General features: G+C 45.9%; 1 protein-coding gene across 5 annotated transcripts; it reads left to right on the top strand.

Annotated features, from left to right (window-relative positions):
* The first annotated feature begins 139 nt into the window (after positions 1-139).
* LOC142391790 (uncharacterized) lies at positions 140-27768 on the top strand. Of its 5 annotated transcripts, none has more exons than XM_075477856.1 (16): positions 140-230; positions 2407-2517; positions 2602-2694; positions 2775-2891; positions 2970-3080; positions 4044-4157; positions 4687-4806; positions 5770-5848; positions 6009-6216; positions 6364-8140; positions 8858-9031; positions 9964-10137; positions 22978-23151; positions 24196-24357; positions 26584-26630; positions 26757-27768. In XM_075477856.1, the coding sequence occupies exons 2-16, from the start codon at positions 2450-2452 to the stop codon at positions 27278-27280; spliced, it is 3942 nt and encodes a 1313-aa protein (XP_075333971.1). In that variant the 5' UTR covers positions 140-230; positions 2407-2449; the 3' UTR covers positions 27281-27768. The 5 variants fall into 5 exon arrangements, with proteins under 5 accessions (XP_075333971.1, XP_075333974.1, XP_075333973.1 ...); XM_075477857.1 differs by having other exon boundaries at positions 146-230; positions 2410-2517; XM_075477859.1 differs by lacking the exon at positions 22978-23151.
* The last annotated feature ends 119 nt before the right edge of the window (positions 27769-27887 follow it).

Here is a 27887-nt window from a genome sequence, read left to right on the forward strand (position 1 = left end):
ACCTGTCCTGCCCCTACCTGTCCTGCCCTCCCTCCTACCTGTCCTGCCCCTACCTGTCTTGCCCCTACCTGTCCTGCCCCTCCCTCCTACCTGTCCTGCCCCTACCTGTCCTGCCCTCCCTCCTACCTGTCCTGCCCCCATCAGGGTTAGAGCTCTGACTGATTCCAGGAAGCAGCTCACCTGTGTCTGTGGAGCGGAGCGTCTTCTTCAACACTTGGTTTGAACAAACTGTGAGTTTGAACTTTGTCTTCAGTAACCTTACTGTTTGTTTCTGTCAAGTCAAGTCAAGTCTTTTATTGTCAGATACACAGAACAACAGAGTCGGACTGGGCACTGAAATTCTTGGGACAGGACACCGTACAGCAGCTACCATAACAAGACAGGACATAACGTGCCGTAACATGTCATGTCATAAGTACTCTACTAAAAATATTTACAAGACAGTAGAATAGATAGGGAATGTGGATATTACAATATGCAATATACATTTTTAACGCTAATTACAAGAGCTGTACTGTACATATAATACACATAATAGCATATGCTAATCAGAGACCTATACTAACTATAATATAAGGAAAATAAAAAAAGAAATACAATGTTGTGCAATATTTAAGGTTGCAGTGCAATTAGCAGTGGAGGTAGGCATGTGATGTTATGTTTGGGGAACATTTGAGTTCACATGCTCCAGTTTGACAACTCCAAGAACTTTGAAGAAAAATCTGCATGATTATCATTTACATTGTTGTTGATTAGAAACATATTATTCATTGTTTTATTGCCAAAATAAATCACATTGTGTTTTAATTTGTGGGGATAACTGGGGTATCTTCCACTGAAGTCAGACACAGAAACTCTCTGCTGTTTTATCTCTTAAAGACAAAAGGTAACACCCTGGATGGAGATGTGGCTTTCTTGTTGTGTAACTCGGTGAGACAGACAAGGTTTTTTCAAGGTTTTTAAATTCCATCACCTTGATCCTAACCCACCTCCATGTTCCAGTACAGTCGGTACACGTCAGGCCAATTTTTCTTTGTGTCTGTGTGTTCAGTTTCCCGTCTTCACTGAATAAAAATGTCTCTTTATCCCACAAACAAACTTAAATTCCAGCATGTTTTACATCTGCTTTATTGTGTCGCTAAATTAGAGCTGCAACAACGCGTCATTTATCTGAAAATTGTTTCTCTTGTGACCTTTTCAAGTATCTTCGAGAGTTTTTTTTATACTTTTCTTTTGAAAATCTGTTGAAAGCATCACCTGAAAAACAGGTTTTAGTGGCGTCTCTGATATAAGTTTCTCTGTATAAAGAGTCAAATTGCTGGAACTGGAGTTTTGAAAAGTTTTCTGTTTTAATTTTTGACCTTTTATTGCATGTATCCATTTAAAATATCTGTTTTATTCTATAGCATCACTTTGCTGAGAAACACATTTAATGACAATAATGATTCGTGTGAAACAGAGAATCTGAGCCAATCAGAGGAGCAGCTGATCTTTTTACATCAATGATGGAGAGGAGGATCATCCTCTATAATAATATAATAATCATGTTGTTATCCTGCTCTGTCATTGTTCAGTGGAAGTTGTCTCTCAGATATTTGACACGATTTTGGCATTACTTAGGATTCATTTACTAAGTTTGGTGTGTTATTTATAGGCCTCTAATTAGAAGTGTTCTACTGTTAGTTTTTTAAAGTGATGTACAAATATTAGGCATCCTGTTGATTATTTTAGAATATTGTGGCAGTGGATCATTTTTCTTAGTTTTATTACTTTAACTAGTACAATGTGTAGATAAATGCAGAAACTTCTTAAAAGTGACAACTTCAAAAACTCTTTTGTTCCTCTGGCCATCAGGATGTACAACAGCTTTAAGTGATGGCGCTTCTGTATTTCCCTGGTCACTTTAGATTTTTAAACTGTTTTTTAAATAGTTTTTTAAATTCTTAGATTGTTTTTAAAGTGTTTATAATTGTATAAACATTTTTTATTGCTTTATGTCTTGCTACTGGATGCTTGAATTTCCTTCGGGATCAATAAAGTATCTATCTATCTATCTACTGTGTAATTGGGTACAATCTTTAAAGGGACGCTGTACATTACAGTTTAATATTTAAAAAAAACTCAAAATCTGTTTTATTTATTGTTTTCTTTGTATTATATATTCTTATTAGTTTAAATTGCCTGAGTGGTTCAACTTAAGATGTTTAATTTAAACTCTAGCCTGTTTTGCTCATAAAGTGTAATAGATCTTAGTGTTCCATCTAAAGGGTTAGGAATCTCTTCATTGTAGTTTGACAAACTAGGGGCCCCCAAACGGCATCTTGCTTAGGGCCCCCACAAAGCTAGAAACGGCCCTGGGAGGATGTGAGTTGATGTGCAGATGAATGATCTGTGTTTCCTCTGCAGAAGAAGGTAGAAAGTGTGTGTGAGCTGATGTGAGTTCAGCAGCATGGATCAGTGTGAGGACACTAAAACCTCTCTGTGTGGGGAACATGAGAGCCAGAGCAAAGCTCAGAGGTGAGGTGACCATCTCTAACTGTCCATGACTCTTCTCCATGTCCCAGCTCAGCGCTCACATCACCAAACCTCCTTTATTCACAGGAAGGGACATAGACCTGGATCCAGGAGTGGGTCCTCACAGAGCGAACTGCAGAAGTATCTCCCACTTTTCAAATTACAGGCCTCGAAAGCAGAGTAAGTTAACATCAGGTCATTGATTTAGAGGTTATTAAGTATGTCATGCATGCAGGCTGAAAAGCATTTTTTCCCATCAGGATCTACCAGAGACCTGAACCAGAACCAGAACCTGAACCCAGCTGTGTGTCCTTTAAGAGCGACCGGTCAAAGAAAGATTTTATTGATTTCAAACAAATCTTTTCATCTGACAAAAAGTAAAATACATGATTAAGATATTTAACTTAAAATGCATTCAGCTTTGACATCATTGAGCTGAAATGTTTTTCTATCAGGATCCATCAGACACTGGAACCAGAACCAGAACCCAGCTGTGTGTCCTTTAAGAGCAACTGGTCGAAAGATATTATTACTGATTTCCATCATGATGTTCCATCAGCCCAGCAGTGAGTAGCTGTCAGTATTCAGTGGAGGCTGCATCATGTTTCAGATGATAACCAGTTTCCAGCTGAATTGAGACTTGGATCAGTTGTTGATGTCTCTGATGAACTAATGAGCTGCATCATGTGTGATGTGATGTTTTAGTTCAGTCCTGCAGCTCTTTATTTAAACAAAGAGAGAATATTACTGAATATCTGTCCACTGATGTGGCTTTTTTACAAGATGCTGATTATGTAGTGAACAGGGCGGCTGATATAGAAATATTATGTTCTCACACGTTGTGTTTAATGACGTGTTTAATGATGTAATTTTTTAATCTGACTCTTTATATTCCAGAGAAATTAAATCTTCCAGAGTCAGTGTTTTCCAGTGTGGTGCAGCTGTAGTTTGTCTCTGAAAGAGCAGAATGAATCTGATCACACAAACAGTAAAGACTGAGTCAGAGAACACTGAAAGCTCAGAGCTGAAGTCTTCCTGTTTTCTCTCAGGTGAAATTACATCCAGCTCCCAGTTTCACACACCTGCTGACGTCTGCCTGCAGAGTGGCAGAGCTGCCACAAGGGGAGCTCTAACATTTCTGTTCATGATGTGTGTTACAGAGCAGTCAGTCTCCTCTGAAGTCCACAGGTACAGAGTCTTTCAGCTGGGCTTTAGTTGGTCTGGCTGGTACCAGTGTGAAGAATCTCAGTTTTCCAACAGGACGTCACATGTGCAGCCACTTCTATACAGCACCTGTCCACAGGGAAGCTGTGCAGGAAGCAGCTGAGGGTTGCTGGTGACTGGTCTGAATCTGAGGGTTAAAAGCTTCAGAGTGTGTGTTTATCAGCATTGAGCTCAGTAAGATCACAGAGCTGCCACCAGGGGGAGCTGTAACATTGTTCCACAGCAGCCACACTGACTCTCTGACAGGCCGTCTCACTGCTATCACTGATACTTTAGTTTGAAGAAAACAAGTGTTTTTCTGTCAGGATCCATCAGAGACTCAGACCTGGACCTGGACCCAGCTGTGTTTCCATGAAGAGCGACTGGTCGATGGGTCGTCCTATTACCTTCAAATCAGACCAACATCCATCCCCTCAGAGGTGAGCTGAGTGTAAATGCTGTAACAGAGTAAAATGCAGCAGAGTCAGTTTGAACATTTTTTACTCCAACATGTGTTTAATGTGAGCTCAGCTCTGCTTCACATCCATTTCTATGTTCATATGTGAAGCGGTGTGTGTTGGATGTTCTATTTCATTTTTCCTGACCGCCAGAGAGCGGTGCTTTCAGCACTGGATATCTCCATCTCATATATGTACAGGTCGAGTTATTATACCAACAAAGTCATTTGTGACCATGTGATGACGTAGGGTACGCGCCCCAGTATAAGACCCCCACGTCATCACGCAATCTGTTCCTTCTATCTTCTATCTTCTCTAAAACTCAACTGGATAGCAGGTCAAATTTGGCTCGCCGCTGGTAGTCTCGTAACCTGAGGGTTGATGCTTCGGCTATTCATCCACCAGAGACTGCGGCAAGCCGCTTATTCTTTCAAGTGTGTCTCTGTTCACTGCAGACTCAAACACCATCACTGATACTTTAGTTTGAAGAAAACAAGTGTTTCTCTGTCAGGATCCATCAGAGACTCAGACCTGAACCTGAACCTGGAACCAGCTGTGTGTCCATGCAGAGCGACTGGTCAATGGATATTCATAATGACTTCAAATCAGACCAACATCCGTCCACTAAGAGGTGAGCTGAGTGTAAATGCTGTAACAGAGTAAAATGCAGCAGAGTCAGTTTGAACAGTTTTTACTCCAACATGTGTTTAATGTGAGCTCAGGTCTGCTTCACATCCATTTCTATGTTCATATGTGAAGCGGTGTGTGTTGGATGTTTTCCACCAACACAGCAGTCGGAGAGGAAAGAATGATGTTGGAGGAGGTGTTTCTGAGTGTCTGTAGGACAGCAGCTGGTCCAGCAGGGGGCGCCTTTGTGCTTTGGCTCTAACACAGTGTAGGAAGGAACTTCCACTAAGGGGGCCAGTGCTGCTGGATGGAGGAGGACAGACAGATTTATTTAGAATTAAAAACCTGATCGTCTGAACCACATGGAGCCGATGGAGGTGTGATGTGTTCCAGGTTCAGCAGAGGAACAGTCAGCAGGGTGCTGGTTAGCTGCTTAAAGCTTTGACATGTTCAAATTAGTGAGCAACAGAACAAAAGTATGTCCTGAGAGGCTGAAATGAAACTTGGTAAACAGACAGGAACTCTGCTTCTTCCAGTTAACTGAACACAGCTTTGGAAGCTGCAATGAAAGTTTGTCTCCCGTCTTTGGGAAATAATCATCAGATGATGTTGAACAGTCATCGTCTGAGCCCTTTACACTGGGAGCTGCCCAGTACAACCGGCCTGATCCCAGCACACACTGGCTCTGGCTGCCTTGCTCCAGGGAACTTCAGCAGGGAGGGAAAGCTTTCTGAAGGGGTTGGTGAGAGCTGCTGGGACCCAACCAAAGTGAGCTGAAAGCTCCAAGCAGCTGCAGACTGAGCTGTTGGTTCTCAGTGGGATCAGCAGGACCAGTAAAGCTTTCCCACTACAGGGAGTCCTCTGATCCACTGCTCACATCCACACATCCCTTCATGGACCTTCAGCTTGTGTTGGTCTCTGTGTGGACAGACACAATGTGAGCTCATTCTTCATGATTCCTCCACAGAGTGGACCAGCAGAGCTCAGAGCGTCCCAGTGGTCAGTCTGCCCAGCAGCATCAAACACAGCTGGACTCCATATTTATGGTCTGTACATGTACAACAACTACTTTTCCATCTATTCTGTTCATTCATCTCCATGCTGCACTCTGTAGACCAGTGGGTTGTCAGTGAGTCCAACATGGATCTGATGTTTGGCTCCATGGTTTCAGTCTGATTGGCTCATTCATATAGTTTTCTGTTCCAGCTGCTGGAGGGCAACATGCTCACTTTTGTGAAGGAGGAGCTGAAGAAGATGCAGAAGGCTCTGAGTCCAGATTACCCAGAATGCTTAGAGAGTCAGAGGGAGGGTGAGGATGAAGAGCAGAGGAGCAGCAGAGAGGCGTTAGTGAAGATCACAGCTCACTTCCTGAGGAGAATGAAGCAGGAGGAGCTGGCTGACCGTCTGCAGAGCAGTAAGAGGATTCCTCTAAAGGTTTAACCTGCTGGATAAATGACACATTTACTGATGTCTCAGCACACAGAACAGCAGATGTTCAGATACTCATTCTGTACAGGGTTGAAATGTCTGTTTACTGATGTTATTTCTTGTCTTCATTCAGAACTTTGTGGACGTAAAATTAAATCTGCTCTGAAGGAGAAGTTCCAGTGTGTGTTTGAGGGGATTCCTAAAGCAGGAAAGCCAACCCTTCTGAATCAGATCTACACAGAGCTCTACATCACAGAGGGAGGGACCGGAGAGGTCAATGATGAACATGAGGTCAGACAGATTGAAGCAGCATCCAGGAAAGCAGGCAGAGCAGAAACATCCATCAGACAAGAAGACATCTTTAAAGGCCCACCTGGAAGAGATGAACCAATCAGAACAGTGATGACAAAGGGAGTGGCTGGCATTGGGAAAACAGTCTTAACACAGAAGTTCACTCTGGACTGGGCTGAAGGCAAAGCCAACCAGGACATCCAATTCATGTTTCCATTCACTTTCAGAGAGCTGAATGTGCTGAAAGAGAGAAAGTTCAGCTTGGTGGAACTTGTTCATCACTTCTTTACTGAAACCAGAGAAGCAGGAATCTGCAGCTTTGAAGAGTTCCAGGTTGTGTTCATCTTTGACGGTCTGGATGAGTGTCGACTTCCTCTGGACTTCCACAGCAAGGAGCCCCTGACTGATGCTACAGAGCCCACCTCAGTGGATGTGCTGCTGACAAACCTCATCAGGGGGAAGCTGCTTCCCTCTGCTCGCCTCTGGATAACCACACGACCTGCAGCGGCCAATCAGATCCCTCCTGGCTGTGTTGGCATGGTGACAGAGGTCAGAGGGTTCACTGACCCACAGAAGGAGGAGTACTTCAGGAAGAGATTCACAGATGAGGAGCAGGCCAGCAGGATCATCTCCCACATCCAGACATCACGAAGCCTCCACATCATGTGCCACATCCCGGTCTTCTGCTGGATCACTGCTACAGTTCTGGAGGATGTGTTGGAAACCAGAGAGGGAGCAGAGCTGCCCAGCACCCTGACTGAGATGTACATCCACTTCCTGGTGGTTCAGGCCAAAGTGAAGAAGCTCAAGTATGATGGAGGAGCTGAGACAGATCCACACTGGAGTCCAGAGAGCAGGAAGATGATGGAGTCTCTGGGAAAACTGGCTTTTGAGCAGCTGCAGAAAGGAAACCTGATCTTCTATGAATCAGACCTGACAGAGTGTGGCATCGATATCTCAGCAGCCTCAGTGTACTCAGGAGTGTTCACACAGATCTTTAGAGAGGAGAGAGGGCTGTACCAGGAGAAGGTGTTCTGCTTCATCCATCTGAGTGTTCAGGAGTTTCTGGCTGCTCTTCATGTGCATCTGACCTTCATCAACTCTGGACTCAACCTGATGGGAAAAGATGAAAAATCCAAGAGACCTAAAGTACTTGATCTGAATTATCTCCATCGATGGGCTGTGTACAGGGCCTTAGAGAGTCCAAATGGACACCTGGACCTGTTCCTCCGCTTCCTCCTGGGTCTTTCCCTGCAGACCAATCAGAGGCTCCTACGAGGCCTGCTGACACAGACAGGAAGTAGCTCACAGACCAATCAGGAAACAGTCGATTACATCAAGAAGAAGATCAGTGAGAATTTTTCTGGAGAGAGAAGCATCAATCTGTTCCACTGTCTGAATGAACTGAATGATCGTTCTCTGGTGGAGGAGATCCAACAGGCCCTGAGTTCAGGAAGTCTCTCCACAGATAAACTGTCTCCTGCTCAGTGGTCAGCTCTGGGCTTCATCTTACTGTCATCAGGAAAACATCTGGATGTGTTTGACCTGAAGAAGTACTCTGCTTCAGAGAAGGTTCTTCTGAGGCTGCTGCCAGTGGTCAAAGCCTCCAACAAAGCTCTGTGAGTACAAACACAGATATATTTCTTTAAAAATACATTGTTTACTTATTAACTGGAGAAAAACAACAGAATCAGCGTTAAACTCAGTTTCAAATGAACTTCAGTTTATTTATGAAGTGTCAGTTCACAACAAAATATCATCTTACAAGTGATGTGAGATGATACTTTGTTGGAAATAGAATCTCAGCAGTTCCTCTGAGGAAGAACTTGGTGGCAGTTATTTATCAATTTTATAATTAATTTGTTTAATGGATTAATTAATAATTTTATTTGCTCCCATCTTATTAGTTACAGTAGTTATCTGGCTTAACTAACTCTAACAATAAGTCAATAAAGCTTCTCTGACTCTTGATATGTTGTTTTTATCTGATGTTTCCTCCCCAGACTCGTCAGACTCACACTGACTGCATGTGTTCAGTACATCCTGAAGTGTAGATTTAGTTTTACTGTCTGTTTTGAACATACGAAACTTTAACAAAGTAAGCAAAATTCAGTTTGTGCTTTTTAACTTACTCTTCTGTGGAAACTTTTTAAGTCTTAACTCTCTTTGTCTCTGAGCTAAGACGGCACATGTAGACATCTTCCATCACACTTTAATGTCTTTAACAAATAAACAGAAACAAACAGGGAAACAGAATTCTTCCACTTATCAAATATGAATGTAGTTTGATTGATTAATCGATCAAGTTATTTCCTTCCATCTCATTCCCTCCTCAGCCTGAGTGGCTGTAACCTCTCAGAGAGAAGCTGTGCAGCTCTGTCCTCAGCTCTCAGCTCCCAGTCCTCCAGCCTGACAGAACTGGGCCTGAGTAACAACAACCTGCAGGATTCAGGAGTGAAGCAGCTTTCTGATGGACTGAAGAGTCCAAACTGCAGACTGGAAACACTTAGGTAAGGATTCATGAACTTTCCAGGTGAGAGCTGATATAATTCTGGGTTATTAGATGAAAAAGCAGCTTCCAGGTACTTTGATCAATGAAACAGGTTGATCAGTTCTGCCCTGTGATTATCTGACTTAAATAACTCTGATAACTCTGATAATGAAATATAACACACACAGTTTAAAGAAAAATACTAAAGTGCTCTTTTACTTTAACTCCTTTCCATTCCTGTAGATTTGTCCTAAAACACAGATCCATCACATACCCAAAGTAAACTGAGAGCTGTTCTACAACCATGTGTAGCAGTAGCAGTAGTGTTGTGTCTGGCATTATGATGCTTTCATCCTGCAACAGTCACTGCTACCATGATAAATGGGAAGTCTGAACTTGCAGAAACATAGATTTGAAATGTCCTGCAACTACCACCAACTCTGAGGAGATGTTAGACATTTAATTTAAACTGTGTGTGGCAAACAGAGCTGATCTTTGAGAACTGGATGCCACAGCACTGACTTACATCAATTCAGTTTTTTTCCTTACATCTTCTACATAAAACCTTTGAATGTAGACATACTGCACAGGAACAGTGATATTTGGTTGGTTGATTGCTTTGAGATAAATTTGACCCTTTGTAAATTAGACAGATGTGCGGTCGACAAACCCACGTTATCTTTTTTTGAGTCAAGGCCAAAATGTATTTTTCCACACAGTCCACTGGAATGTTGTTGTTTTTATCTGATGTTTCCTCCCCAGACTCGTCAGACTCGCACTGACTGCATGTGTTCAGTACGTCCTAAAGTATAGACTTAGTTTAGTTCTATTTTTTGTCCATTTTGAACATGAGAAACTTTAACAAAGTAACCAAAATTCAGTTTGTGCTTTTTAACTTACTCTTCTGATTAATCGATCAAGTTATTTCCTTCCATCTCGTTCCCTCCTCAGCCTGTATGGCTGTAACCTCTCAGAGAGAAGCTGTGCAGCTCTGTCCTCAGCTCTCAGCTCCCAGTCCTCCAGCATGACAGAACTGGGCCTGAGTAACAACAACCTGCAGGATTCAGGAGTGAAGCAGCTTTCTGATGGACTGAAGAGTCCAAACTGCAGACTGGAAACTCTCAGGTAAGCATTCATGAACTTTCCAGGTGAGAGCTGATATAATTCTGGGTTATTGGATTAAAAAGCAGCTTCCAGGTACTTTGATCAATGAAACAGGTTGATCTGTTCTGCTCTTTGATTATCTGGCTTAAATAACTCTTATAACTCTAAAGTGCTCTTTTACTTTAACTCCTTTCCATTCCTGTAGATTTGTCCTGAAACACAGATCCATCACATACCCAAAGTAAACTACTTTACAGAAATATGAGCAGTTTTTTCCTTTAAAATAGTGCATACAACCTTTAAATGTGGACACACTGCACTGGGGCAAAGGGATGATATTTGGTTGGTTATTTGGTTTGAGGTGAACCTCCTTTGTGAAGGCGACTGTGAATTAGACAGATATGTGGCGACAAAGCCACATCATCCTTTAGTGAATCAGAAGCTGAATTTATTTCCCAAACAGACAGAATCCTTCTAAGTGTTACTGGAAGTAAATAAACATGTCTGAACTGATTGGAAAGTGTGAATTTTTATAAATAGTTGCAGTTGGTGATGGTCGCGTTTGCGCCCCCCCTCCCGATTCACAGCTTCTGGTTGGTGTTGTGATACGCACTTCAGCTTGGCTACTTTTTAGCCTCTCTGGTTGTTGTTGCGCTTTAAATTGTGCGGTAGCGCCTCATAGCCGTGGGAACTAGGGGTGCAGGGGGTGCGGCTGCACCCCCTGCTGAATGTGCATTGCGAGATGGTGGGGAGCTAACAAAAATATATTTCATGAAAACCATGTACAGTCTCCTCCGATCGGGATTCGAACACGCGTCTCAAACAGAAACGTTCCGACTCAAGCAACGGAAGCACGTCTCTTACCAACTGAGCCACTGCTCAGGTCTACCGTTCCAAAGTTGCTATTGAGATCTGTAGCTAGCTACTCCGTAATGCGAGACAGCGCGGTTTACTTATGTAGCCTATGCTTAGACTCGACTGTTCTCTGCTAGTTTGCATCCATTACAAATGCATCGATAAACATAATAAAAGAGTAAAAAAAAAGGTTAAACAAAAATAAAGTTCAGTAGAGTGTCTTAATAATTAAAAAATACTGTTTAAAATAAGTTCATAACATCAACGTGGTGACGTTGCTAACGCTGTGCATTATGGATATTATTGCATTTCCTTCATTCATTCATTCATTCATTCATTCATTTAATCAGCGCTGAGATATGTCTCAAAAAAGGATTTTAGATTTTTTTAGTGGCTCAATGCCCAAAGTCAGCCGGCTCGCGGAGGAGGAGAAGCATGTCGGGGATGGTAACACCGCTGCAGTTAATGGGATCGCAGTCGCAGAGGATGGAGATAACGGTCCACGACCTGCCATGCTGCCGCTGGAGAATGGCCCTGCGTGTGCACCTCCCGCCGCCACCACCACTGGATGTAGGCCGCTGCTTCCCACTGGTAATAAACCCTTCCAGCCCTTCAAATATTGTTTCCCCAGCCGACGTTTTGGAAACGAATCGTCCGGCAGGTCATTTTTGCCCGCCTGGTTCAATAAGTGGACTTGGCTGCACTATGTTCCCGAGACTGACCGTGCCCTGTGTTTCACGTGTGTGGGGGCCATCGAAAAAAAATTGACCAGCCCCGACCACTTTCGCGCTGACAATCCATTTGTGTCCGATGGCTTCGGAAACTGGCGCAAGGCCACCACTAAATTCGCTGAACACGACCGATCTAAACTTCACATAGAGTCGGTTCAGAAACTGGCTGCATTAGAGGGTACGCCAATCAATGCGCTGTTGTCTTGTGCGGTATCCAAACAGCAGGCGACAGCTCGTCATGTTTTGGAGCTGCTGTTCAGGAGCATCCGTTTTTTGGGAAGCAAGGGAATCCCGTTCAGGGGGGACACGACCCGGGATGGTATTCTGTACGAGTACATGATGGAGCGCACCTACGACATGCCGAGAGAACACGAGTGGGTCGCCAGACGTGACAACTGGATGTCGAACACCATACAGAATGAAATTATCCAACAATTCGCGCACGCCATACAGAGGGACATCGCGGGCCGTTCCTCTGAATCCATGTGTTTTGGGTTAGTGGCTGATGGGACCACTGACATTACCACCACAGAGCAGTTCTCATGCAGCTTGCAGTTTGCAGACCATAGCCTGGAGACGCACTGCCTTTTCTTGGGGTTTTACAGCGCACCGGACACCACAGGACAAACCCTGTTTGACTGCATAAAAGATCTGTTTTTGAGAATGAACATACCAATTCACAGGCTTGCGGCATATTGTTTTGATGGTGCCAGCAATATGTCTGGCTGTTTTTCTGGCGTCCAGGCTCGCCTGAAAGAATTGTGTCCCGACTCCATGTATATGCATTGCAACAACCACGCACTGGATTTGGTGCTCCAAGAGGTCGCAACACTTAACTTCGTGCGCTCTGTGTCTGCTGCGATCCGCGAATCGCCAAAACGTAAGCATGTATTCCAAGCTATGTTCAGCAGTTGCGATGAGATGGCGGTCAACATCCTTGGCTTATGCCCAACCAGGTGGTGTGTGCGGGCAAAAGCTATCAGTCGCATATATGCCTCCTACAGCACTCTGTTGGCCACATTAAATGAGCTGAAAGACGACAAAACAACACGAGGTGACAGCAGAGTGAAACTCAATGGTTTATGGAAGCAAGCATGCAAAGCCAAAACTTATTTTGGCCTGATGTGCTCCAACGCACTCTTTGAACCCTGCGAGGCCGTGGCGAGGAAGCTGCAGGGCTCCAAAACCAGCGCACTTGGCACACTGGAGTGCGCAAACGTACTGAAGGACAGCATTGCAGCTCTTCGGAATGACGACGCAGCTGTTACGGGGATGCTCCAAACAACCGAAGAACAAGCTCGCAAACTGGGGTTAAACATGCCAGAAACACGAGTGAGCAGAACCCCAGCACGTTTTAGGCACACAACAGAGCCGGAAACACCAACATGCAGTACACCATCCGTTTCTTGGAAACGTGAGTTTTATGAGGCTGTCGATTTAGTGTCAGAGGAGCTGACAAGGCGATTCAATCAGGACACTTTGAAACTAGCGGTGGAGAGAGAAAGGGCTGTCACTGTTGCGGCTCAGGGAGGAGGAGTTCAGCTGGAGGGCCTTCAGCTACCCACAAGTGTGGACAGTGCGCGCCTGGACCTACAGCTGAAAATGCTGAGCAGTGTGACAAAGGAGCATCCGTGCAACTCTGTCAGAGATGTAGCTGAGCGTCTGCGCAATCTCCATCCGCAGACACGATCTTTGTTTACAGAGGTGGAGAAGCTCGTACAGTTGTGCCTGTGTCTGCCAATATCAGTGGCCTCCTCTGAGCGCTCGTTCTCAACTCTGCGGAGGCTGAAAACCTGGTTACGGTCCACCATGACGCAAAAGAGACTAACGCATCTGGCACTAATGAATGTACACAAAGACATGATGCACAACATAGACATTCAAGCCCTCATGAGGGATTTCATATCCGTGACACCAGAACGTCAATCCGTTTTTGGAGTGCTGTAGGTCTGCATCCCCATCTCACTCCATCTCCTGGTAAGTGCTGCCGAGCAGCGTACTAGCTATTTAATGATATTAATGTTGTTTTCGATAACGTCCCACACGCACGCAAGTCCTGCTCCTGCGTGTAGGCTCATTCCATGAGGATGCTGAGACTGAGACGTGGTTTATGATATTATGGCACCTCTGGTTTAATGTCCACTGTCTGTCTGTCTGTCTGTGCTCGTCATCCACAGAGACCCTCGATGGAGGTGCACGTGGCCAACAAGTTCAGCCCAGCAACATTCTGTTGTTCTGTTGTTCAGCATCATTCTGTTCTGCCATGAATTTTTAGTGCTTTAATAAAATGCAATATTTTACCAGTTGATGAGGCTGCATACTTTTTTTTGGAATGGTATGGGTGTTTGCGTTGACCATAACGAGGGCGAAAAAGCCGCCACTGACCTAAACTGTGTGTTCAGGACACGATTAAACACAATGTAACAACAGGAACTTAAACAAAGTTCTAATATAATTAAAGCTCGCAACAATGTTGCGAAATATGAGCCCTTTACACGAGCACGGGTAGAGTTCCACGGTCAGATTGCAGGAAAGGCTCCGTTTTTTGCTCATTAAAATATTTCATTGAAGGAGATATATACAGCTATTTATTGTATTTACATAATATTTTACAAGTTTGCGACCCACAGTTTGAGAACCCCCCCCCCCTTTTTTTTTTTTTTTTTTTTTTAAACCGCACCCCCTGTTAAAAACTACTTCCCACGGCCCTGTAGCGCCTTAACCTACCGCTTTTTCAGCTGAAACAGCTGATTGTTTAGTTCTGAATGGAGCTACCTGCGGTAGCATCTGAGTTCTGTTTGCTTAATCGGCGACGGTGGCGTTTCGCCCCCCCTCTCCCGATATTAAACAGCTGATTGTTTAGTTCTAAACTGAGCTGCCTGCGGTAGCATCTGAGTTCTGTTTGCTTTAATCGGCGACGGGGGCGTTTCGCCCCCCCTCTCCCGATATTAAACAGCTGATTGTTTAGTTCTGAACTGAGCTGCCTGCGGTAGCATCTGAGTTCTGTTTGCTTTAATCGGCGACGGTGGCGTCTCGCCCCCCCCTCCCGACATTAAACAGCTGATTGTTTAGTTTCCTAAACTGAGCTACCTGTGGTAGCATCTGTGTTTCGTTTGCTTTAATCGGTTACGGTGGCATCTCGCCCGCCCTCTCCCGGTATTAGCCACGGCTTACTCAGTTTTAGATTGAGCTACCTGTGGTAGCATCTAAGTTTGATCTCTTTATTTGGTGACGGTGGCGTCTCGCCCCCTCTCCCAATTTTAGCCAAAGGCTTATCCAGTTAGACTGGGCTACCTGTGGTGGCATCTAAGTTTGATTGCTTTAATCGGTGACGGTGGCGTCTCGCCCCCTCTCCCGATCTTAGCTAATATCTCACTCTATTTTTGCGCTGTGCTCTAATTGGTGACGGTGGCATTCCGCCCCCCCCCTCTCCCGATATTGAACAGCTGCTTGTTTAGTTTCCTAAACTGAGCTACCTTTGGTAGCATCTAAGTTTCGTTTGCTTTAATCGGTGACGGTGGCGTCTCGCCCCCTCTCCCAATTTTAGCCAACGGCTTATTCAGTTGTAGACTGGGCTACCTGTGGTAGCATCTACGTTTGATTTCTTTATTTGGTGATGGTAGCATCTCGCCCCCTCTCCCAATTTTAAGCCAGCTGATTATTCAGTTTTGAATAGCTACCTGTGGTAGCATCTGAGTTTGATTGCTTTAATTGGTGACAGCTGCGTTTTCGCCCCCTCTCCCGATTTTAGCTAATATCTCATTATTTTGTGCTGAGCTTTAATTGGTGAAGGCAGCATCTCGCCCCCTCTCCCAATTTTAGCCGGCCGCTTATTCAGTCTCAGATTGAGCTACCTGTGGTAGCATCTGTGTTTGATTGCTTTAATTGGTGAAGGCAGCGTTTTCGCCCCCTCTCCCGATTTTGGCTGACCGCTTATTTGGTTTTGAAGTGAGCTACCTGTGGTAGCATCTAAGTTTGATTGCTTTAATTGGTGACGGCTGCGTTTTCGCCCCCTCTCCCGATTTTAGCTAATATCTCATTATTTTGTGCTGAGCTTTAATTGGTGAAGGCGGCGTCTCGCCCCCACTCCCGATTTTAGCTGGCCGCTTATTCAGTTGTAGATTGAGCTACCTGTGGTAGCATCTGTGTTGATTGCTTTAATTGGTGAAGGCAGCGTTTTCGCCCCCTCTCCCGATTTTAGCTAATATCTCACTATTTTGCACTGAGCTTTAATTGGTGACGGCAGCGTTTTCGCCCTCTCTCCCAGTTTCTGGTTTGTCGTCCTGTATTCTGGACGTAGCTGACAGTGTCAGCTCCTCTGTTCTTTCTGCCTGCGGTTGGACTCGGGTCAGTTTCGAACATGGATGGCTCCCACTGTTGTGTGGATTGTGGGACCGTGCTTCAGGCAGATGATGGCGACCTGTGCCCTGCCTGCCTTTGACACGATCACCTGGTGGGGACCCTATCAGAGAATTCCTGCATGAACTGTGGTTACATGCCCCGTGCTGTGTGGGTGACTCGGCTGGCCCGATTGCGCCCCGAGGTTGGCAATGACCTTCCACCTTCTGGGAAGGTGACCCTCCCTAGGCGCTTGAAGCGCCGGAATGAGGCCACAGCCTCTGTGGCTCCTCCTAAGAAGAGTCGAGCCAAGACTGATCAGGGCCTTTCCACGAGAGTTGAGCGTTTGTCTGCAGAACTGGCAGAAGTGAAATCCCTTCTTCAGGCACGCCAGCTGGATCCTTCGCTGGTTGGATTCTCTTCTCCACCCATGCTGGAGTTGGCTTCGGAGGTGGACGTGTCGTCTTTGGCTGCCTCTGCCCCTCACTTTAAGAGTGAGGAAGGGGCGCAGTCGTGAGAGACTGACTCACTCTCTTCGTCTCATAGTGCAGCTGGTGGGTTGAGTGGCAGCTCCATGCGGGACGTCATGCATATGGCATTGAGGCAGCTGCAGTTGGACGTCCCGCAGGTGGAAGAGTCCGCTCCTGGAAGTGCCTTTTTCAGGCGCAGACGGGCCCCTTCTGTCTCTGAGTTACGCGCTTGTTGGCGGAACTAGAGCCTTTCACGCAGATGGTCGCGTGTTGGCCGCTTTACATGAGTCGGTTAAGGCAGGCTTGGATCTTATGCCTGCGGTTGTACCTGAGGTGGCCACACTATGGTGTCACCAGATGAGGCTCTGCATCGTGATGTGCCACAAACTCTGGCCGCCGCCCCATCAGGGGCCATGGGGACGGACGATGAGGCCACCAGGCCAATCGTCAAATTTTTTTCCAATCAGCAGCTCAGTATTGGGCTGCTCATGCTGGGGATCCATGGGTGGTTCCCACCCTTACCTCGGGTTACCGGCTACAATCCCAACGACGGCCTCGCATGTCACGCCGGGTCAGGGTGACCATAATCACCGACCCGGTGTAAGCTCAAGCACTGGACCAGGAGCTTTCTGCCCTCCTGGCCAAGGGTGCAATAGAGACAATTGATCCTCTGCAGCAACCCAGAGGCTACTATTTTGGGTCCCAGGGGGACTGAATCGATATCTAAAGGTGCTGCCTTTTCACAGGCTCACGATGGCAGAGGTTCTTCAGACTGTTACGAGGGACAAATGGTTTCCCTCAACAGACCTGACGGATGAGTACTTTTCATGTACCTCTTGCGGCAGAGCATTGCCGTTTTTCTCCGATGCCCCCGTTTGGCCTCTCTGTCTCCCCGAGGGTGTTCACTCGGAGTGTAAAAGCAGACCTTTCTCCTCTGCAGAATGAAGGCTCTTCCATACCTTGACGATTGGCTTCTGCACCCCATCCCGGGCGCATGCTTCTCGTGATACGAGTCGTCTGCTTGGTCATGTGTCCCAGTTGGGCCTCCAGGCCACCTTGGAGACGAGCTGCCTGACCCCATCTCAGACAACCACTTTTCTTGGGGTGTCTCCGGATTCACCTTCCATGAGGGCTTACCCATCTGCTCAAGGGTGGACGATATACTCCGGTGGGTCAGTCGATTCAGGCTGGGCCGGCAGTTTCCGTACGTCGCCTCCCTGCGGCTACTGGGCAAACTGACGCCGGTCACTCGGGTTGTGCCCTTAGGTCTGCTGTCACTGCGCCCTAACACATAAATGTACTGGAGCTGCGTGCTGTGCATCTGGCTCTCAGACACCTTTTGCCCACCTGAAGGGGAATTATGTTCTGATTCGGTCAGGCAACGCCTCTGCGGTCTACCACCTCAACCATCGAGGTGGCACCAGGTCAGTGCGGCTTCTGGAAGTGTCCAGAGATCTCCGGGAAGGGGCCTCTCCTCGCGTGTCCACCCTGCAGGCAGTGTACTACCAGGGCGGCACAACCATGTCGCAGACTCTCTTTCCCACCAGGCAACTGCTCCGGGAAGAGTGGTCCATTCACAGCGACTTAGTGCTCAGGATCTGGGGCCTCTTCGCCACAGAGGAATCGACTCGATGTCCTCGATGGTATTCCCTTAAGGGGGCATCAGGTGCACTGGGCCAGGATGCATTGGCTCATCCCTGGTCAAGGGTCCTCCTATATGCTTTTCCACCCATCTCACTATCCTGGAGTTTCTCCAGTCTCTTCTTGATAGGGGCCGCTCTCCTTCAACACTTAAGGTGTAGGTAGCGGCGACATCATCTACTCATGCTGGCTTTGAGGGCTTTGAGGAGCCCTATTCCAGTTTATCTTTTCTTGCGTGGTGCGCGTAGGTTGCACCCGCCGATGGTTCCGCGGGCACCAGTTTTGGATCTGCCCTTGGTTCTTAAAGCTCTGTGCCACTCTCCATTCGAGCCTTTGGCACAGGCAGACCTCAGGTGGCTCTCATGTCAGACTGCCTTTTTGTTGGCTGTTGTCTTCTCTAAGAGAGTCAGCGAGCTACATGCTCTTTCTGTCAGCCCCTCCTGTTTCAGATGGGGTACTGATGGCTCTGGTGTTACCTTGTGGCCAAACACTGCACTCCTGCCTAAAGTGTTATCTCGTTCTCATTGCAACCGGCCATTGAGATTGGCACGATTTCAGCCTGTGTCAGAGGGAACGGCCGATGGGTCTCAGTCGTTGTGCCCAGTGAGGGCACTGGAGGCATACATTGCAGCCACTGCTGCTATACGACGCTCCGATCAACTGTTCTTGTGTTACGGAGGCCCTGGGTTGGGTTGTCCTCCTTCCAAGCAACGCCTCTCCCATTGGATCGTGGGCGTCATCTGCCACGCCTATGCTGCGGGACGCTGCTCCCCACTCGTTGGTGTGAAGGCGCACTCTACCAGGAGCGTCTCCGCTTCCTGGGCAGCTTTGAGGGGCCTGATGGAAGCAATATGTGCTGTGGCATCATGGGCTTCCCCGAGCACGTTCACCCGATTTTACGGGGTTAATGTGGCCTCCCCTCATCCTCTGGATCAGGTTCGGCGGCCAGGGTCCTATGAGCCTTCTCAATGAGGTAGTTGCTCTGGATTCCTCGTGACTCCGCTGGTATTAGTCATTCAGTGCTTTCAGCACCGCCCTCTGGCGGTCAGTAGGGATGAAATAGAACGTAAGTTACGTATGTAACTACGGTTCTATGAATCCCGGATGACCGCCAGAGGGCGGTGCTGAAAGCACTGAATGACTAATACCAGCGGCGTCACGAGGAATCCAGAGCAAGTGTTCTAGAATGCGCTGCTGAGGGTGGCAGCACGTTGGAGTAGCTCTGTACCTCACATTGAGATTTATTCTTTTTTCTAAATTTCATTCCTGTTTTTTCTTGGAAGAAATTGCATTTTTTGGACAACTGTTCCTTCCTGCCTTGGATGCTGTGCAGCTGGATTGATTTTTCCCAATACTTTTGTATATTTTGCTCTTTTGTTATGATGCATAACCATAGCAACAAGGTGGTTTACAACAGGGAGCAGCTGATTAACATTGGAAAAGCAGAAATAATTCGACAACTGAAGCCAGAAATCCCACTGGAATTGAAAAGGAGGCGTCGTGGATGCAGCGCAGGAGCAAAGAGGAGAGAAAGAAAGAAGAAGTTCAAACCATCTCTGCCATCCGTCATCATGGGCAATGTAAGATCGTTAGCTAACAAGTTGGATGAACTTCTAGCCTTGACAAGGTCTCAGCAAGAATATCGGGAATGTAGCATAATGTGTTTTACTGAGACATGGCTGCAGGATCATATCCTCGACTCCAGCGTCTCTCTGCTGGGCTTCCTGACTGTACGAGCAGATCGAGATTTAAAGAGTAGCAGGAAAAGGAAAGGGGGTGGATTGGCAGTGCTTGTCAACAACAGATGGTGTCACCCAGGACATGTTACTGTGAAGAGTCGTCTCTGCAGTCCTGACATTGAACTATTGGCAGTAAGTTTTCGTCCATATTATTTGCCAAGAGAGTTCACCAGTGTTGTTTTGGTGGCTGTTTACATTCCACCCTCAGCTGTTGCTGACACTGCATGTGATGTCATCAGTTCCGTTGTTGCTAAGATACAGACACAACACCCAAATTCTTTTGTGGCAATATCTGGTGATTTTAATCATGCCTCATTCTCTGCTACACTGCCAACTTTTCAACAGTTTGTCAGCTGCTCTACCAGAGAAAACAAGACATTGGATTTGTTTTACACAAATGTCAAGGATTCATACATTTCCAAATCAAGACCTCCCCTGGGTAAATCAGATCACAACCTTGTTTTTCTCTGTTCAGCATATAAACCCCTTGTCCAGAGACTACCTGTCACAAAAGGGACTGTTAGAAAGTGGTCACAGGAAGCTGAAGAAGCCTTACAGGGTTGTTTTGATGCAACCGATTGGATTTCTCTTTGTAAGCCACATGGAGAGGACATTAATGCCATGACTGAGTGTGTGACTGACTATATAAACTTCTGTGTGGACAACACCATCCCCACCAGAACAGTGAGATGCTTCCCTAATAACAAACCCTGGATCACCAGTGAGCTAAAGGAACTATTGAACAAGAAAAAAAGAGCCTTTAGGGAGCGAGACAGGGAGTTACTGAGGAGTATACAGAAGCAGCTCAAAGTCAAGATCAGAGAGAGCAAGGAGGTGTATAGAAAGAAGCTTGAGAGTAAACTGCAGAGGAACAATATCAGAGATGTGTGGTCAGGAATGAAGAAGATCACAGGCCTCAAGCAGAGGGAGGATCGGATGGATGGAAGTCTGGACAGAGCAAATGAGCTGAACACATTCTTCAACAGGTTCAGTTCAGGAACAAGCTCACCATCCTCCCCTCCTGTTCCCAGCCAAAGAGACATCCCACCCTCCTCTGACCCACAGCTTTCCTGTAACATCTCCACCTCCACCTCAGTCATGGATTATTCTGTTTCCACTAGTTTGTCTTCAACCCAATCAGGAGATGCTGCTGTCCCCTTTGCCTCCCCCTCCCACTTTTCTGTTTCTAGAAGTCAGGTGAAGAGGCAGTTGGAGAGACTGAACCGGAACAAGGCTGCAGGTCCAGATGGTGTCAGCCCCCGAGTCCTGAAGGCCTGTGCAGAGCAGCTCTGTGGGATTCTGCAACACCTTTTCAACCTTAGCTTGACCCAAGAGAAGGTACCACTGTTGTGGAAGACATCCTGTCTGGTTCCGGTACCAAAGAAAACTCACCCTTCAGACATCAATGACTACAGACCTGTTGCCCTGACATCCCACATCATGAAGGTCCTGGAGAGACTCCTGTTGACCCACCTGTGTAAGCAAACCAGCACATATCAGGACCCCCTGCAGTTTGCTTATCGCCATGGAGTTGGAGTTGAAGACGCTATCATACACCTGCTTCAACAAACCCACTGTCATCTGGACAAAGCAGGCAGCACTGTGAGGATCATGTTCTTTGATTTCTCCAGTGCATTTAACACAATCCAGCCTGATCTGCTTCGTCTGAAACTCCAGAAGACTCAGGTGGAGGCCTCAACAATCACCTGGATTAATGACTACCTGACAAACAGACCACAGTTTGTCAGACTGAAGAATTGTGTGTCTAACCAGGTGATCAGCAGCACAGGAGCACCACAGGGGACTGTACTCTCACCATTCCTTTTCACTCTGTACACTTCAGACTTCCAGTACAAGTCAGACTCCTGTCATCTACAGAAATATTCAGATGACTCTGCAGTTGTCGGGTGTATCAGAGATGGACAAGAAGCTGAGTACAGAGAGCTGGTGGACCGCTTTGTGGCATGGTGTGGGAACAATCATCTCATCTTGAATCTTAACAAAACAAAGGAGATGATTGTCGATTTCAGGAGAAACAGGGTTAGATCAAACCCTGTTTCCATCATGGGAGAAGAAGTGGAGGTGGTTGAGGAATATAAATACCTTGGTGTTCATGTGGACAACAGACTGGACTGGAGACACAACAGTGAAGCCATCTACAAGAAAGGACAGAGCAGACTGTACTTCTTGAGGAAGCTAAGGTCCTTCAAGGTTTGCAACAAGATGTTGCAGATATTCTACAAGTCTGTTGTTGAGAGTGTCATTTCCTCTTGCGTCATCTGTTGGGGCAGCAGCATCAGAACCAGGGACCTAAAAAGACTCAACAACCTGATAAGGAAGGCTGGTTCTGATCTGGGGACGACTGTGGAACCTCTGGAGACAATAATGCAAAGAAGGATTTTGCATAAAATCAAGAGAATTATGGACAACCCTGAACATCCTCTCCATGAGACTGTTATCAGAAAACAGAGTCTCTTCAGTCAAAGGCTTCTTCAGTTTGGATGCAAAACGAACCGCTACAGGAAATCATTCCTGCCCACAGCCATCAGCATCTATAATAACTCCTTGATTTAGTTGAGCTACATCAACATTTAATTTCCCTCTGGGATAAATAAAGTATTTTTGAATTGAATTGAATTTGAATTGAATTGAATTGAATTGACCGCCAGAGCTTCTCTGTCACTCAGAATCCTTGCATTCCGCGAGAAGATTCTGTAGGAGCAGAGTGACGGATGACGTCAGGCTATATAGCCTCTGTTTGATCATCCGACATGTCACAGGTGTGACTCTGTTGGTATTACTACTCGAACGGCGCATGCGCGAAGGGACATTCAGTGCTTTCAGCACCGCCCTCTGGCGGTCATCCGGGATTCATAGAACCGTAGTTACATACGTAACTTACGATTTATTTTAATGTCTGTTTTGTCATGTCTGAGGATGAGAAACTCTAAAAAAAATGGTAAACTTCTTTTATTCTATAATTTTTTTACTTTATTTCCACGAACAAATAAACAAAACCAAATGGGAAAGAATTCTATAAAGGTTATTTGACTTATTGATTAATTAATGTATTTTCTCCCTCCTCAGCCTGAGTGACTGTAACCTCTCAGAGAGAAGCTGTGCAGCTCTGTCCTCAGCTCTCAGCTCCCAGTCCTCCAGCCTGACAGAACTGGGCCTGAGTAACAACAACCTGCAGGATTCAGGAGTGAAGCAGCTTTCTGATGGACTGAAGAGTCCAAACTGCAGACTGGAAATACTCAGGTAAGGACTGTATGAAAACAAGCTTCTCCAAACTACTCTAACACTCCAGATAATGTAGATGAGGATGAAATCACGTGTATGCTCAGCTGGGCTCAGATGGACCGAGGTGCTCTATGGATGTTCCTTCTTGTTGTATCTTTTAGCAAAAACAGTAAAGTGTAGGTGTATATTAATCCAACTGAATTCCCAATAAAGCTGCTCACATTCAAGGATTTTTCTGGGGTTTTTGTGACAGTTTGAAAGTGTGACTGAAAATCAGCCCATTAAGACTACATGTCAGCTGGTGGTCACTTAAAGCATGTAATAAAATCACCATTCAAGTAACTTAAAGACAACAGGTGTACAGTGAGTTCAGCTGTACTTACATGTACCCTGAAGCCAAACTGGCAGCTGGTTCCACAGAGAGGGGCCTGATAACTGAAGGCTCTGCCTCCCATTCTGCTTTTAGAAACTCTGGGAACCATAAGTAAACCTGCAGCCTGAGAGCAAAGTGCTCTGTTGGGAACATATCCAACAATGAGATGTTCTCACTCAGTCCGCAGAGTTGCAGCGTCAGACAGACTTCAGTCAGAAACTGGATTCTGCTCCTCTGCATGTAAACAGTTATAAGGAAGGTGTTCCAGTTAATGCTCCAGTCAGGCTGTGAGCAAAGCTCAACTCAAATGTGGAGGAACTGTGCATGATACAGCCAACAGCTGCAGAGTCATCAGAATATTTGAGGAGATGACAGGACTCTGGGCTGTGCTGGAAGTCTGAGGTGTGCAGAGTTCAGTGAAGAGTGAAATGTTGAAATATTCACAATAATCTAAAGTTTTTATTCTCAGAGGTGTTCTTTTCATCCAGGTTTTTCATTCACTGCTGCCATGTTTCCTCTTTGTTTGTCACAAAGATTGTTTATATTTTCTTCTCATTTTATCTGAAACTGTTACTGGAGCAAAATGATGAAAATAATCTTTCTCTAAGAATGTTGTTACCATTGGATGACATTCAGCTTGAGTTTCAGAGCAGTTCTCTCAGAGTTTCTGTTGTTCTGTGTGTCTGCAGCCTGTCAGGCTGTCTGATCACAGAGGAAGGCTGTGCTTCTCTGGCTGAAGCTGTGACCTCCAACCCCTCCCATCTGAGAGAGCTGGACCTGAGCTACAACCATCCAGGAGACTCAGGAGTGAAGCTGCTGAGGGCTGCACTGAAGGATCCACACAAACTCAGGTATGGAGAGGCCTGCTGCAGCCACACAATGGGCCTCATGCAAGAACATTTTCGTATTTTTATTCTAAATTTCTCTCACTTTTTTCGTAAGAAGGTCTCGTACGAACACGCCACGTCAGATTCAACAAACGCTCTTAACTTCGGAAAAAGTGTGTGAACGACCTGCGTAAATGATGAATCCCACCTGTGCGTATCTAAGTTCACGTGCACGAGGATAGTAGATATGCATACTCCACGCCCTAAATGATACCATATAAGGCAGTGCTTCCTCTCTCCTGTGCCAGGAAGTGTTGAGTCATGAGAATGACATCAAGGCGCAAAAAGAACAACTTTAGGGGCTCTGAGACTGAAGTTCTGCTTTCAGAGATCCAAAAAGGAAATCTGTGATTTTTAGCAGAGTCAGCAGTGGAATTACGGGACCTGCTAAAGCGAAGAAATAGGAAGCAATTACGAGTGCTGTTAATACCATGTCACTGAAATAAAAAAATAAATGGTTTGATATGAAAATGGCTTAAAAAGACGTCTCGCCCTGGGCAGGCGCTCGATGACTGCAACTAAAGCCGTGCAATCAGTTGTTGCCTCATCATGATGGCTCTTTGATGGGGTGGTCCATGAGGGGGGTCTTCTGGCACCACACCTTCTGGTCTGCCTGGGCTGGTTCAGGTGGAGACCCTCGTTCATGGCAATATTGCGCCATGAACGAGGTATCGAGACACACCCACCTGGCCTTCAGCTCAGTGCGTTCCACGACAGCACGGGTGCTTTGATGCATATATGTGTCTCGTGCTCCAATTATGATTGGCAGTCCAGCCACAGGATGAAAGTCCCTCTTAATTTGTACTTGTTGGACAGCGGTGTATGGGAATTTGATGTACCATGGGTGATAAACTGATGAGAGCTTTGATGACCAAGGGGAGTGCACGACTCACAGAGGACTGGGACACCCCCGATCTGTCTCCAATCTCCCTCTGAAAGGTTCCAGTGGCCAAAAATCCAAGGGTGGTGAAGACCTGGACATGTGGTGGAATTGGGTTTGATCGGCGTGTTTCTCTCTGGAGTTGTGGCTCTAGCAAGCTGCATATTTGCAGCAGCACAGTCCTTGGGAATCTTAATCGCGATGTCAGCCATTCTTTCACACACGCTCTCTCTTGAAGAGAGCGTGTGTCTCCACACGCTCTCTTCAAGAGCCTGACGCACTAAGGCATCCGAAAGTAGCAAGACAGCCGCTGCGCTTCCCGTTACAGATTCAAATTAACCTTCAATTAGTGCACAATTTAAGTCAAACAGAATAATGTCAGCATAATTATGGGGTATCATGTATATTTATTTATGTTTTCTTCAAAGTAATAAATATACAATCCATTAGTCAAGCAAACTTGATTGGAATAACAGCGGACTATTTTACGAATCTCCTACGACAGGTCTGGATCACTCGTAAATTCTGTTCGTACCTGAAAGAAAACGTAAAATACGAAAAGATTGGTGAATGCGCAAATTCTCTTAAATAACTCGTACGGACGATTTAAGAACAAATCTATGCGTACGAACGGTTCTTGCATGAGGCCCAATGTCTGATAGAGGAAAAAAGAGTATGTTGGTCGGTCGATTCAGTTTGGACAGATCGCTGCATATTAAAGGAACAGTCTGTCATTTTCAAGAGACATATTTAGGTCTTCTGACCCTGATAGTAAAGATAAAGCCACCGGTGCAAACTTCAACAATCCTCTGAGCTCCACATGACTTGATATAAGACTTACAAACAGAGCACACAGATCCCCTGTGTTTCTGACAGTCACTTAGCTTCATGTGTACGGAAAAGAAGTCACTTTAACATTTCCCAGCTGAGTCAGAAAAAAGAACAACAGTGAAAACAATGTGAAGAATCTGAGGCAGGCTGCTGTGCAGAGGATGTTCCTGTCAGAAGCAGATCAGTCAGACTTTAGGGCAGAGAGAAGGTTGCAGCTCTGGCTCAGATCAGGAGTTTTTACAGTGTTATTCATATGTGAAGAGATGAAAAGGAGGAGACGGCTGAAAGAAGAAATTGTGACTTCCACAAAGCAGTTTTGTACGCGTCGGTGTTGATTCTGCTCATTGTAGTTTCCAGATGCTCCACTCCAGTGGATGTGTCCAGTTGTTGGACTGTTCCTTTCTCAGTGTAGAACAATGTGTGTGAGAGCCATGTAATGTCCATGTTTGATGCTGCTCTGACCCCCCTCCTCCTTTCAGGGTGGAGCCTGCTGGAGAACGATGGCTGACACCAGGTCTGAGGAAGTGTGAGTGTGTTCTTCATCTGATTCATGACATCCAGCCATCGTCACACTGTCACATCACTCATTGATCAAAGTGAACAGATGATAGATCAATAACTGCAGCTGGACTGTGTTTGTTCTCTCCTTCAGATTCCTGTCAACTCACAATCGACACAAACACAGTGAACAGAGTCCTGAAACTGTCTGACAACAACAGGAAGGTGACACGTGTGGAGGAGGTTCAGTCATATCCTGATCATCCAGACAGGTTTGATGTCTGGCCTCAGCTGCTGTGCAGAAATGTTCTGACTGGTCGCTGTTACTGGGAGGTCGAGTGGAGAGGAAGAGTTTCTATATCAGTGAGTTACAGAGGAATCAGCAGGAGAGGAGGAGACAGTGAGTTTGGATGGAATGATCAGTCCTGGAGTCTGAGCTGCTCTGATGGAGGTTACTCTGTCTGTCACAATAACAGAAGAACAGACATCACCACCTCCTCCTCTGTCTCTAACAGAGCAGCAGTGTATGTGGACCGTCCTGCTGGCACTCTGTCCTTCTACAGAGTCTCCTCTGACACACTGATCCCCCTCCACACCTTCAGCACCACATTCACTGAAGAACCTCTGCATCCTGGATTTGCAGTCTGGTTACCTGGTTCCTGGTTATCTCTGTGCTGAGTATCCAGAGTGTCCTCCTGTCAGAATCCCTGCTGAACTGATAGTTCAGTCTGTTTATGTCTGTCTCTTTCACTCAGAAACACCTTTTCAGATTCATGGACTCAGCCAGTTTCTGTTTGAAACTCTTCTGAATGATTCCTTGGAAACTTCTTCCTCTTCCAGTCCTTTAAAGATAGAAGCTGCCATTCTTCCAGGATGTTGTTTTTCTGTGTGTTTCCAGTCAAAGCTTCACACTGAGTATCAGCATGTTGTGTTTCTCTGCAGCTGACTTTAACTGAGACCATTCAGTTAATGTCAGCTGCAGTTAGTTTGCTGCACATGTGACAAACTGTGACATCAGAGAGGAATCACTGAGCTGCCATCAGCCCAGATGGATTCCAACCTGCTGACAGATGTTCACTGATTCTGCTCCAATGAGCAGAGGTCTGGTGAGCAGCCGGGGTTCATCCTGATGTTTCTTCCCCTTCACTTCCTGTTAGATGATGAAAGGACACCTGGACTGGAGCTGGTTTCTGATGGCTGAATGTTGTTGTTGAACGCTCCCAAAGAAGATTGAAATGATTCTTTACAAACAATATTTGGACTTTAACAACATCTGCTTTGGACT

Source organism: Odontesthes bonariensis, chromosome 11, assembly GCF_027942865.1.
Source record: "Odontesthes bonariensis isolate fOdoBon6 chromosome 11, fOdoBon6.hap1, whole genome shotgun sequence".
Lineage (NCBI taxonomy): Eukaryota > Metazoa > Chordata > Actinopteri > Atheriniformes > Atherinopsidae > Odontesthes > Odontesthes bonariensis.